Here is a 13,565-nt window from a genome sequence, read left to right as displayed (position 1 = left end):
GTAGAGATTAATAATTTTTGCTTGGTGTCAAAGATACATCCTTCTGATTATTCTTTGGTTTTTCCAACATGAATCATTTTTAAAATGATACTTTTTTCAACGGGCATGCAAATTATGTACCTGAAAGATCAAAGAACATTATACGGATATAATTAGCAAGTAAAATAATGGCAAAGTTTGCACTTTGCCATTCTAAACAAAAATATATACAAAACGACAACAACTTTTTACATCTATACATATTTACAAATTTATTTGTTGAAATGCTCTCTTTGTCATGATACAAAAGGTTTTAATAGGAATATATATATAAATACATAAATATACCAACAATAAACAGGGAAAACCATTTCCCAATCTTAATGGTATAAACTTCAATTTGGAAATGGCCAATGTCTTCTTCACTTTCATTTAACTACTAGATTCACATTGCCGTGTTTTAGATAATACCAAATGCATACTTAGAATGAGAGTACGCAAAACTGGGAGTCTGCAACAAACTTTCAGCTTTCTGTGAATGTTTAAAAGCCTTGATAATAATTATTGTATACGAATAAAGAGATAATAGGCTTTGTGAATGCAACGATAAAGTTTAACTTTTCAATGCTTGAGAGGAATCGAAAGCAGTTTCATAAAAATACGAGCTTCGGCGGCGAATTGCAAGATAAGTGCTGAAGGCGAAATTGTAGCTCCAAATCGATGGATCAAGAACGAATTTGGTCCCGCTTAATAAGTTCATAGAGCGCATAGCTGTTGATTATTCAAAAAGTTTCTGGAAATGCTTCGGGAATCGGAATAAAAGTTAAACGATTTCGCGGGCAAACGGAGCAAAGGCCTCCCAATAGCTGACGATCTGAAAAAGAGACAATGTCGTTAACCCTATGTGTGCGAATGTGTGAGAATATAAATATTGACCTGTTGCTGATGCGCCATTTGGTCTTCTATATACTTGATAATGTTTACTTTAAAGTCTTTAACTCTGGTCAATTCGAAGCGCTCCATTTCACGTTTAATTTCCGCCGAAATGTCGTCGAACTGCTGCTGGCAGCGCTGCACCTTGCCCTGCCACTGAAAATCGATCAAGAAATAAAAAGTATTATTAACAGAAGTAACCATAACTTCTCCAGACCCACCTCGTCCACTTCCTGTTGAGCCTGGTCTAGCTTATCCGCCCTGTTGGCCAGCTCAAAGCGCCCGCGGTTCTCCCGTCGCTTGGACAACTGCATTTGGGCGTACTGCCAGTTCTGAAAGGCCTTGACGCGCTCGTGGAAAATGCACTTGATGGCCCCGAACAGGCCCAAATAGTCCTTGATGAACTCCGCCAGAATGAAGAAGTCCGAGTTGGCCTGCTCGGAGCGTAGCAGCTCGATCTTCTCCTCCACATCCGCCAAGTTGGACAGTGCCCGGGAGAGTCCAGTGTGCTCCTCGCAGGTGCTCAGCATTGCCGCCGACTTAGCCACTAGACCTGTGAGCAGCGACAGCTCCCGTCGCGATGTAACCAGCGACTTCATGGCGTTGTGCAGCTTCTGCAGGTTGGCATCCAGGCTCTCCACCTCGGTGATCTTGTCGTCGAACCACGGATCGTTCTCGTCCATTTTGTAGGTGATCTTATTCACCGTCTCGCCAACTTTGTTGAACAGCCGGATCACACCGGCCCCGCTGAGGGCGGATGTGTTCACGGAACGCGGCAGTTCCTGGTCGCTCTCCAGGAAGTTCATGAAGTCCAGGTCGACGCGCAGCACCGGATGCTGGGCGGTGCGGTGGACAAATCGTTCCAGGGCCGCCCGGCGGATCTCAACCCACTCTTGGTTCATCGGTGTGCCCGGCTCGCTCTGCTGCGGGCTAATCTTCACCTTGGTGCTCCCGATGATGTTCTTCGAGGGCGCCGGCGGAATGATGCGACCCAGCCGCATGTACTTGCCCACCAGCAGATCGTGGATACCCAGGAAATCGCTGAAGCGGCGCAGAGTGCTGAACTCGCTGCGCTTGAATTTGGGAATGTTCGTTTTGGTGGTCACCCTGCGGGAGGAGGAGATAACGTTTAAAATGTAGCTTTAAATTGCTATCTATGATAAGGGACATGTGTGACTCACTTGTAGGCCAAATAGGAGCCCATGCCATCGCCTATTTTCTGGGGATCCGAGACGACAATGCTGATGAAGTAGTCCCCGTCGTCGGTGAGCACCTCTTGCAGCGGCTAGAGGGGATTGAGAGAGGAAGAAGCAGCAATGAAATGGATATATAAAGCAACAAGCTGTGCTGGTGGGCGGCACTCGTGACGTAGCCACAAAGCCAAACAAAGCGAGCGCTGATAAAGCGAGCGACGCCCCGAAATCGTAGCTATTTAAGTAGGGCTCTTTGTGCGGGCTGTATCCGGCTATGCTTCCCCGACTTACGTGTATATCTCCCATGCTGCTGGGACTCAATGCCGACACAAATAGATCACTTTCGTTCCGGTCCAGAGTAACGCTTCCCGGCGCAGGCACCTCCTCCTCCTCGTCCTCCGATCCCGATGGCGCCCCATTGTTGATGTCCACCTCGGCGAAGTCTCGCGTGTGTTCCGGGCTTTCCACCTCCATTTTTGGCTTATTATTTCCCTTGTTTTAATTATATTAATTGCAATTATCGGAATTACTTTCTTTCTCTCTTTTCGGTCGCTTCAGCAGTGTGACCAGAGTGCGGGATCCATTAATAAGCTGAAAAGCTGGCTGAAAGCTTTCAGTATTTACTGCAAAGATACAAATACTGCAATTCGTGACTTTTTATTTACAAAAAAAACCGTTATATATTACATATTTGAAAAGCTGTACGATTAAATCTATGTTGTATTTTATACATCTTTTAAAAAACACATTTTAAAATAATTAAAACTGTGTTTTTTTGGTGTATATTATTTATATATTTAATTTTCATTTAATTATATAAAATGTAGCTCGAAAACATTAAAAATTGTATATTTTCTTACTGCGTTACAGACTTCTTTCCAAAACAATAGTACCCTCTGCAAGGGTATAAAAAGGTTGCCCAAATTATATCATAATTTGTGAATTGTTTTTGATTAAGCAAATGTAGATTTAATTACTTTAAAACCAGAAACTTTTTGGCGCAAACAAGACTTTCTTTTGGGGCCTTGTTTTCCATAGTTAGAAAGCAGGGCAAATAAATGGGTATTAAATTAGGTGCATAAATTAGGAAGACTTATGTTCAAGTAAAAGTATTATATTTGCAGGAATTAAAAGTTCGACTGAAGTTAAAGAAATAAAATAATTAAATGTATATTATTTGATATGCGAATTAAAATAGTTCATTAGTAAGAAACCGCAACTCACTAATAAATATCAAAATAGGACAGTTGTTCTTTTGAGACCCCTTACACTACTCCTGGTAATCTGCATTCTGCTTAACTTTTCGACAATAAACATTTGGCCAACAACATGCACGACACTTTGTCGACATTTTGGCTGAGAGTAAGATTTCCTGCTATTTCTGGGGCTCTTCTGATTTTCCTCTTGTTTTTCCCTGGGTCCTTTCCTGCCAGGCGCATATTTTTATGCGGAAAATTTTTCAATTTTTGCAATTGCAACTTTCTGTTGCCGATGCTGCTGGTTGTTTTTCAGCCACCCAGTTCTCCCCAGTTTTTTGGCGACTTTTGTTTAAATTATGCATACAAAAGTGTCGCAGCCACTTAGGGAAAGACAGGAAAGGCGAGGAGCAGAGTTGGGTGAGAAAAGTTTGTCAGCGCTTGGCCAGTCACTGTGGATTTTCCGCATGAGAAATACTTTTAACACTTTCTGTTTGCCTTTTCCAACAAATTGAAAACGAAAATAAAGGGTTATGGGGTCAGGTTTTGGGCGCGGGTAACCGGCAGATTTATAGCCCCCCAGATGTCTGTGGAGAATCCCTCACCGTCGCGACAAAATCCTTTTACACTTTATTAATTTTATTCCCCTGTTGCCTTTGATGATCTGCAATTTTCCTTCACTCCGCCATTTTTTTGTGAATTTCTTTCGTCTGCTGACGCACTTGAGCCTCGTCACCGGCATTATCCTCTTCCACATCAGCGGGCCGCGATTAATAAAGAGCTGCGGTTTAATTGCCAACAGCCTGGCTTTAGTGGTTAATGGCCGAAAGGAAAAGGGGTAAAACCATCCGAAGTGCGAAGCACTCTGGGAATTACTTAGAGTCAATTAATTATCTGGGTGGTTCACTGCACCAAGGAGGTTGAGATAAGCATTTGGCGCGATTTAGATCTTGCTCTTAATCTAACAAGTGCTGGCTGATAGCACCTGCGATAAGAAATCTGATTCACACTAAATTCCAACTTTCAATTTAATATTGTATAGCTAGTTTCACAGGAAAACCTATGTTGATTGAGCTATGAAAGATACTTGGGAATTAACATATGCATTAACTTCATTTCTTTACCGGGAATTCATAATAAATTCATTCCACAGAGTGATCACCTCCCACTAAGCCACATAAATCAGCATTATAAGCATATTTGCAACTGGCCCCAACTAAACCGCCAAACAAACCAACTCGTAGAAGCCGAGTGCTAATTAGTGTAATTTAGGAAAAGGGCTATGCAAGTGGAGAGGAGGCCAGCTAACCACGTTATCCAGCCAGCGATAATGTTTGTCAACAAGCCGGGAGGAGAAAAGTTGTACATCACGAAGGCGTGACCGATACCAAGTTAAGAGCACGAGGCAGACACTTGTTAACTGGTAATTAGCGCGACTCACTTGCCATTCTGGCCAAAACTGTCTCGAAAGGTCACTCACTTGGCCAAAGATAATGGCCAAGTTTGTTTGTTTTTTTTCATTCGAAATTATTATTATTATTATAAGTTTTTTAAACATTTAATTTTCACATCCATAACAACTTAGCCCCATTAAAAGTACACTTTTTATCCACTTATTTACCATTTTCCATCTTTATTTATTGGATTCCTCCGCATCGTAAGCTATGCTATAATCCAGTACCATATCGTTGATGACCTTCTTGACCTCCGTGGCAAAAATAAAGTCCAAATGTCCCCACGTGGGGTCGGGCACTTCATGCAGCAGGGCCAAATTGGGTAAAAGTTCGGGCAGACGAGATATATCCTTCTTGTTGGCCGATCCATCCGACAAGCCGTAGTACAGATATAGTTCAGACGTGATTTTGGTAATATCATATGACGGGGGTTCGGCCACCCCATAATATTCCAAGTTCTTGCGGCTTCCCCAATCGTATAAACGGAACTCGTTGGAGGCGAATGACTGAATGTAGTGAATGGCCTGGTTGGAGGAGACTCCGGCGGGATGGGTCTCAGCGATTTGGGGGAGAAGGGTCTGGCAAGGAAATAAAACATAAATTAATCGGTATAATAATTGTTAATACAAACATAATGAAAGTTGGGTTAAATTACGTTAGGTAATGTAGCAGGATTGCTACAAAGACCAATATATAAGAGATTATATTGTTCTTTGATTACTACCTATTAATATGTATAAGATACTTTATTCCTTAGTTGTTGCTGTAGAGCTTGCTCTCGCTGGGCTCTCTCTCTCTTGTGCTCTCATCGCTCTCAAACTCTATCAGAGAGTTGGGGGTTGGTGCGAGTTCTGAGCGGAGAGCGAGATCAGTTGAAGTCCTGTGACCAGGACTTAAAACTAAATAAAAGCTATTAACTATTAAATTATATATTCAACGGTGTTAAATCATATCTTTGGGGATATCATATCATACCCCTACAATAAGGCCAGAAGGAATTGATTTAAGTAGGCTTAATTAATAGTTATAGGATAGAATGTATTTTATAGGCCACCCACCTGATTCAGGTTTCCAATTTCAGGACCTCCCCAGAGCATGGCCAGAGTCTTGCAGTAGCCGAGCATAATTGGCTGGTTGCTGCACGTGGTGTCCAATAACCTCTGGATGAAGGCATTCTGGGGCAGCAGGACCTGGTTCTCCAACAGTGTGGACCCGATTCCATGATGTCCGAATAAGGGAGCAGTGCTCACAATGAGCCCCTCCGTGGTATTGCCCATGTACACGGGCGGGGCGAGCATGTGAGCCGTCTTGATTTTGGCATTGTATTCCGGCCTGAAGGAGCCCATCACGAAGAAGGATGTGCAGCCCTGGGAGTGGCCCACGTAGTGGAGGGCCTGCTGCCCCGTGCGATCCAGTATGTAGTCAATCGTGGTGGGCAGATCGATGGCGCCAATCTCGTGCCAGCTGAACTTCCAGAAGTGCGGATGCTTCACGTCCAGCCGGGTGTTGTTCCTCGAGTAGATATTGCCACGGGCATTGCCCAGCCAGACGTCGTAGCCGGCATCTGCGTAGTTGAACGGCAGAGCCGATTCCGGCCCATTGAGTAGGAAGCAATCGGAGCAACTGAACAGTCCGTGCATGATGAGCACCGCCGGACGGCCCTCCCCACCCGCATTGTTCAGTTTGGGGGAGTGGGGGATGCGGAACAGGTTCAGCACATAGCCGTCCGGGGTCTCCGCGAAATGCGATTCGGCCGGGTAACCATGGGCCTCAATGCGCTCCGCCTGCAACGAGAATCCGGGTTAAATCTGCCCTCAAAATGGCTTTAAGCTGAAACCGGTGTGAACTAAGTACAAGGATTAAAACATCTATGTTAAAAGGATAGATTATTATTTGTAATTCGATTTCCACGAACACAATCTATAATTAAAAAAATACAATTTAAATTAAAATATATGTATATCACTCACACTTAAAAATTATCACAATTACATATTACGAAGCTAATTTCGGTTTTTATTTATTTTGTAACCTCTTTTCATATATGAAAAAACTTATAAGTTTTGTTAAATGATACATAAGGAATGCTTTTATTTCATATTAATATAACATTTTTCACTATTTTTTTAGGCCAAAAATATTGAGACCCACCGAAGTCTTGATCCGTTTAAATGGTATATCTATGAAAGGATCAAAATCGTCAATAGCTCCGGTTATAGCCACAATGGCCAAAATAGTCAGCACTCCTTTCAGCATTTCTAGCTGAACTTTTGCCTTCGAGATCGTACGTACGACTAAGTATTTGCACAAATTCCTATTAATCAATTTTAAATTCAATCTAATCTGTCGATTGAAACTCGAGTGGGGCTTTTTATTGGAGTTTCCTTGATACCAGATAAGCGCCGCGCAAATCCAAGATTTATATACTTTCCTTGGCCGTTTAGATTGTTCAAGGCGATTATCGCGAATTGATACGCTCGCCCAAGGGGGTTAAGTTTAATTATTTTATGGGTTTCAATGGCTATAAAGTTAACACAATTACTGAGTACTCAAGTTATGAGCAAGCATTATTAGAAAACACAAAAGATTGTAAACGAAATGTGTGTATACAACCGCTTAAAAAAGATTTGAATGCAATAAAAATGCTTGTAGTGTTAACATTAATTTTGTTTTGCAATATTTTCAGTAGCCATAAATATTAATGGCATAATTTGAGCAGAGCTTGTTAGGAGAATTTGTAGTCTTAAACAACTAATAATTACTGAACCGGTTTACTCAGTCACATAAAATTTTGTTTTAAGTATTTCTAGTCATAAATTTAAACTATACTTAAAAGTGCACCATTATAGCATAATTAATGTCACAGCTGCCGAACTAGAACTGGTAGGTATTTTTGGGAATACCCACGCAAACTTTAATTAGCTTGCTCTCCATTCGGGGATTCCTTGAATCCTTTCTGCCACAATACAATATACCCCCTTTTCCCCAGGTCCTTTTTCCCAATCAGACAGAAATTGCAGAACACGCCTATCAACGAGTTGCGCCTGACTTGCTGCGATTTTTGCATTATGTCAGTGAATTGTAATGCGGCCAGATAGCACAAGAATGGGTGTGGGGAGGGGAGTGGAGCGGAGGGGGGATCCGATTGGGTGCTGAAATGGGTGGTGCTTTCCACGGGGCGGTGATTGGGCGGTGGCACTCCTCACCGAGATTGGCATTAAGCGTGGCGAAAGCCACAAATTGCGAGCATCGATGACGGTCGTTCTTCACGAGTTCCCTGCTCAAAGTCTTACTACACAGAGAAAAATAATTTTACAAGGTTTCGCAAAAGTAAATTAAAGTATAATCAAGTTTGAATCTAATATAAAATTGTATTATTTTTAGTATTAAATGCTCACTTTCATGAAAAAGAATATATTACATTTTAAAGGAGTGTTTGATTATTAAGCACTTTGACTTTCATAAATGTAAGTAATATTTTCTAATAGCATTTTGTTAAAACATTGCAGACTAAGGTTAAATATCTCATTCAGAAACATGTTTTCAATATATTTGTATCATATTTATATTATATAGTATATTTTTCTTAAGGTGTAGGGTCTCCCGCTCCTCCTGTCTACGGGTGATATGTGTGTGTATAAGTTCGGCATTGTCACGGCAATGTCGGCGCCGTCGGATATTCAGAGGAAAGAGAGATAAACCGAGCCAAACGTAAATGCGGTCCATTGAAATTATGTGAAGTGCAGGGAGGTTCTCTGGAAAACTCCCTCAAGGGGAAAAGCGAAAAGTCGGGCTAGACAGAGCAAATGGAAATACATTTTACGGGAAATGCAAGCAGCAAAATATTCAGCAACAATGGAGAAAGTAAGAATATTATAGTTAAGACCTTTAACGGAAAAACACTTATAAAATTCAATGTAGGACAGGATGGCAATTATTTCTAGTTAGACTACAAAAAGGTTTTTTAAAAATGAATATTATTTTATATTTTCCTGCATGTAAACTTTATTTAATTGGTTCTGAAGCTTAAACTGCTTTTGGGAACAACATTTAATTCAATGAGAAACTGTGGTAACTATACACGTATATATATTTTTTTTTTTTAGAAAATTACAATTTCTGGACGAATTGAAGAAGTGCAGCACAATTATTCGTTGCGTTTTCCTGCTCGTTTGCTAAATTGTTTTGCGGTGTCTTCTTCATCTCGTTCGGTTTGCTCGGCACTTTCTACTTGAAATTCAATTAAACAACTTAATTGGCTGGCTGATGAGCACCAACTGTCTGCCAAAATGCACTTCGATTGCGTAAAAAATTCGTATTTTGCCTTTTTTTCTTATGCTTGAAACAATTTACCACCCGCCAGCTGAAATCGTGACTTATCATAAATCTAATGTTACGCCGTGCCATGTCTATACCCACATTATCCACAGATATAGCCAAGTGTTAGGTGACAGACACCAGTGATTGCAAAAACAATAACCGTGGCAATAGCGCCAATAACAACGTTGTCATCAATGTGTCAAGTTTGCGTTAATGGCCAAGTCAAAAAGCCACTTACAAGCCATCTGCCAAGTCAACTCAACCTGCCCTTAAAGTTGTTTTTATTTTTCCTCCTCTATTTTTTTCTTTTTTTATCTGGGGTCATGGCAGAGTTGAATGTCAAGTGTGTAGATATGCATATGGATTTACCATCATTTGTATGTGATTATGGCGTATTCATTTACAGGTATAAACCATATTTGGTTTTGGATGAAACGCTTTTTGTTAAAATAATAGATGGAAGAGGTATCAGATGTCAATAGGTGACAATCAAAGAGCTTTGAAATATTAAATCCACTTAAATCGAATTTGAGAGCTGAGCTCAATTTCTGCCACAAAATGACTAACTTTTAACAGAACATTTTTATATATTTAAGCCCAATATAATTCCAATAAATTCTAATTGCTGCATTTTGTGAACCGGGACATTCGGTTTACCCATTCGATGGCAAGGCCAAAAGCAAACAGACACAAAGCGAACCACTTGCAGCTCCGATGATTTGCAGACATCAAGTTGTATGCGAGATATCAAAATGCAATATTTCCAGTAGAATAAATTTGCGAACTTCCCCCTAAACTCTTCGTATTCAAGTGCGAGTGCGAGTATGCATATGGCATGGTAGTATTTTTTGCCTTCTTGCAATTGACAAGCACAATAAATTGTGAAATATGGCCGATGCCTCACCAGCTCCTGCACATCCTGCATCCTGGCTCCTCATCTGGGAGAAATATTAAAATGTAGCCATGTGGGAGTCCATGATGTGTGAGCGAGCGTGTGAATGAAAAATAAATACATATATGCAATAAAAAAGAAAGAAATCAACTGTTTCTTAAGAGTTTTATATACCCTTGCAGATAAACCAGCAGCCCAACATCTTTAATCAGCCGAGTTATGGCCTGGCTATAAACAAGGTTAAGCAAAAACATTTTATTTAACACCTTTTCGGAAGAGAACAACAAAAATAAATAGATGCAAATAAAGTATATCAATAAATTTTTCCTAAATTGAATTTGACTGAACACATTTAGTATATTGTAATTTAAAAATTTGCTAGCCGATTACTTAAAAATTGAAAACTGATGATAAAAGAAAAGTTAAAACATTTTTGTATAAGTAAGTGGCACTATAAGCCAAAAATTTGATTCTATAAGTATTATAAACCTCAAATAAATCTAGGCAAAGATTAAAAAGCCATAAATGTGGCATAGGTTCCTAATTTTCAAAAAATGTTCTTTTATTTTTATAAATTAAAATATAACTTTATACAATACAATTTAGGAAAATCGCTGAAGGAAACTGTTAGCACTTTTTAGCACCATTTTAAATACAAATTGTAACTGAAAATTGATTCATTTGATTTGGATTTTTTCTCTTTACTTTACAGAGTGATTTTCCTTATGTTTATATTTACAGATGTATGCTAAAATGAAGCATACATAAAATTCCATTTAAAATGTGCATACCTACCCATTCCTGATGTCCCATCATCAGTTTCCCACGAAGTGTCGTGACATGTCAGCGTGGGGTGGTCAGGTGAACAGGTGAACAGGTGGACAACTGGACAGGTGGACAAATGGACAGGATGACAGCTGACCACAGCGCTGAAAAGAAAGCCAAACATGTGTCGGGCTTTAATTATGTCATACTATTATCAGGAGGAAGGGATGCAAAGGTGTCCAAACATCATGATATGGCATGTTTGTTTGAAAAACATGCGAAAATGCGCGATTTGCATTTGTGCAACAACTGAAAGGCACTATTTAGCTTTGTGTTTGCCTTTCTGCCTCATCCGATTGCATTCGATTTGATAAGAGTGATATGGAGATGTTAAAGAGCTGAAAAGGTTTTCAAAACCCCTTTACAATGCCTAATTAAACTTAAGCTTACACGGAATATCAGGCATATTTAGATAGCTTAAGTGATTAGTAACAGTAAGTAAAATTATACTATTTCAATGAAAGAATCCTTAACCACAGCCTTAGAATCGGTATCAATTTAAGCCCCGTTTTTTAATACTTTGTTTATTTGAAAGCATAGTCGCAACTGTTTAACAAAGGATTGCATAAATCTAAAGCTTAAGTAAGTTATTCTTCAATTTCCTATGACATGAACATTTTAATTATCATCCTTAAACTATGGTTTTTCCAAACTTTTTCGTTTAAATGTAACACTTGTTAGATAATTTACTTATCCCTGCTTTGGACAAATTGACACCGGTCAAAGTGGCATTACTTTTCACGTTTCGATACCTTGTTTTTTTGGTTTTGCCACTTATGCCCCAAATGTGTTGGCAACTTGGGCCCCGCCCCCTCCGCCCTTTCGCCCACTTCGCCGTATAAACAGCAGCAACTAACTCATGCAAAACCAATTAGGTGCGGTCGTTTCGCATCGCAACATCAACACGATGATGCATTGTACCCCCGCCGCTGCCCCCTCTGCCCGTTATATTTTAACCAAGTTTTAATTATTGCAACGTATGCGGGGTTTTTTTCTGATGAGTGAGTGTTTGCTCCGTAAACGATTTGAGCGATAAATGCAGCTGGGAAAATGTATCACTTTTCGTGTTGGGTTTTCTTCAGTTTTTACTGCATTTTTTGTTTGCTGATTTTTAATAATCCGCAATCTCGAAGCCGCTTCTTGGCCAACTCTCATCTCATCTGCTCATTAACGGGAAGATCTGCTCATGCATTGCATCTCGAGTGGTAGTGGTTGGTACACACAAAAAATCAATATGTAGCCTGATTATAGGAAAATAAAATATTATTCCATATTATAATAATAAAATGATGCTTCTTAAATAATTACAGGCGCAACATTTTATTACATCGAAAAAAAAATTATATTGGCAGCCCATGAAACATGAATCTGGTCAATTCCAACTATTTAACTCAGCATAATTAATAGCATAAATAATTACATAATCTATTGTAGAATTTATTTATTTAAAAGATTCATTTATACTAAATTTTTTTCTGTGTTGCTGATTGCTTCAGCTTGACTGACTTTTTGCTGAACTAAAACTTCTTGGTGCCTCAAGATGTTGGGCCAGTGTTGAGCAATTTGCAAACGCTTACTAATTGTTGGCCGAATGCTTCAGAGTGTGTTGGTTGTTATAGCGGAAGCGTTCCGCGGAATAAGTGCCATTATTTCTGAGGAGAGAAGCTCTTCAAAATGGGCCAAGGCAGGAAAAACTTTAACTTAAGCAATTAAATAAAAATAAATAAAACTGAATGAACAGTTTTTTAAAGTTCCAGTGCTTGCTAAGTGCTTAAATTACTTTTATAAGAATTGTTAAACACGTTTTTGAAAATGTACAGAAATTATGTATAATGTAAGTGAAGAAATATATTTTTTAAGTCCTGCTTATAATTATAGTTATTCTAATTATCATCATAATTTATTTTTAAAAAAGGTGGAAGGAAATTGTAGAAAAGTATTTCGTTTTAAATTTATTATACATTATACGGTGCTATTAGAGTTTGTAAGATATAAAGTGCTAAAATATTTTATAAACGATTTTTTTTTACAAAAATAACAATGGCCAAAACTTGTTGCCAGCTCAACGTCGAACAAGTTGCTCGAGCTCGGCTCAGCGAACTCTTATACGGGCGTAGCGGTCATGCATCGGCGAGTATAAGAGTGCGAAGACATAAGGCCGTGCACACGCACAATCCATTAAGGATAAATGCATGCAGAAATTACTGCATTAAAAGGATAATCGGCGGAGAGTGACAGGATATCGCAGTTAAATAACTTTTCAGCTGTTGCGTTCGACTGTTTAATTAAGAGTGGCAGTAGACCGAGCAGTTCAATAATGGAAATCATGATTCATTTAAGCAGAATGGTCCACAAATAAACCCAAGTAATTGGATGACAGTGAAAATAATGTATTAAGTGTGATTAAAAACAATCTAAATTCATAGATAAACATATAGTTGTCAGCCGACTGGCTTTGAAATTGATTTCAATTGAGTAATTTGCAGCGGGCGAAAGCAATTTGACAATACAGTGATTATCCCGGGGATCGAGTTGTCAATGGTAACATAATAGGATGGTTATATACCACGTTAGACAATGGACTCCTCGGTGCCCTGCAGGGTGTTATAAAACGCCAGAAGTCGGGTCTAATGCCGCAGAGTTGGGGAGCCAACTGTTGATATGCCCGGCTGGGCAAAAGAGTTTCTTTACCGACCGACTTAACTCGAGCGTTACGAGTGGGGCTCTACGGCTGAGGGAGTATTTTCGGAGGGGGCGGAGGTGGAGGCGGAGG

The 13,565-nt window shown here is 39.7% G+C and overlaps 2 protein-coding genes across 2 annotated transcripts; both read right to left on the bottom strand.

Annotated features, from left to right (window-relative positions):
- Positions 1 to 224: 224 nt before the first annotated feature.
- LOC108047252 (sorting nexin-2) lies at positions 225 to 2,675 on the bottom strand. Its single transcript, XM_017127361.1, has 5 exons — positions 2,397 to 2,675; positions 2,094 to 2,197; positions 1,134 to 2,019; positions 916 to 1,068; positions 225 to 853 (listed from the first exon to the last, which is right to left on the bottom strand). Exons 1-5 carry the CDS (start codon positions 2,577 to 2,579, stop codon positions 803 to 805), a joined length of 1,377 nt encoding a protein of 458 aa, XP_016982850.1. The 5' UTR covers positions 2,580 to 2,675; the 3' UTR covers positions 225 to 802.
- A 2,242-nt stretch (positions 2,676 to 4,917) lies between these two features.
- LOC108047194 (lipase 3) lies at positions 4,918 to 7,029 on the bottom strand. The gene is made up of 3 exons (XM_017127291.1): positions 6,907 to 7,029; positions 5,814 to 6,539; positions 4,918 to 5,333 (listed from the first exon to the last, which is right to left on the bottom strand). The coding sequence occupies exons 1-3, from the start codon at positions 7,009 to 7,011 to the stop codon at positions 4,935 to 4,937; spliced, it is 1,230 nt and encodes a 409-aa protein (XP_016982780.1). The 5' UTR covers positions 7,012 to 7,029; the 3' UTR covers positions 4,918 to 4,934.
- Between the last annotated feature and the right edge of the window lie 6,536 nt (positions 7,030 to 13,565).

The sequence above is a fragment of the Drosophila rhopaloa genome, unplaced genomic scaffold, assembly GCF_018152115.1.
Source record: "Drosophila rhopaloa isolate 14029-0021.01 unplaced genomic scaffold, ASM1815211v1 contig_2, whole genome shotgun sequence".
NCBI classification, from domain to species: domain Eukaryota; kingdom Metazoa; phylum Arthropoda; class Insecta; order Diptera; family Drosophilidae; genus Drosophila; species Drosophila rhopaloa.
Note: the sequence above shows the minus strand (reverse complement) of the source record. Positions and strands in the feature narration are given on the sequence as shown.

Coding starts and splice junctions, on each gene's coding strand:
- LOC108047252 (XM_017127361.1), bottom strand. CDS start 2,579: ATGGAGGTGGAAAGCCCGGAACACACGCGAGACTTCGCCGAGGTGGAC. Junction 2,198..2,396: donor GCAGCATGGGAGATATACAC/GTAAGTCGGGGA, acceptor AATCCCCTCTAG/CCGCTGCAAGAGGTGCTCAC. Junction 854..915: donor AAATGGCGCATCAGCAACAG/GTCAATATTTAT, acceptor TCTCTTTTTCAG/ATCGTCAGCTATTGGGAGGC.
- LOC108047194 (XM_017127291.1), bottom strand. CDS start 7,011: ATGCTGAAAGGAGTGCTGACTATTTTGGCCATTGTGGCTATAACCGGA. Junction 6,540..6,906: donor TTAAACGGATCAAGACTTCG/GTGGGTCTCAAT, acceptor TTCTCGTTGCAG/GCGGAGCGCATTGAGGCCCA. Junction 5,334..5,813: donor AAATTGGAAACCTGAATCAG/GTGGGTGGCCTA, acceptor TTTCCTTGCCAG/ACCCTTCTCCCCCAAATCGC.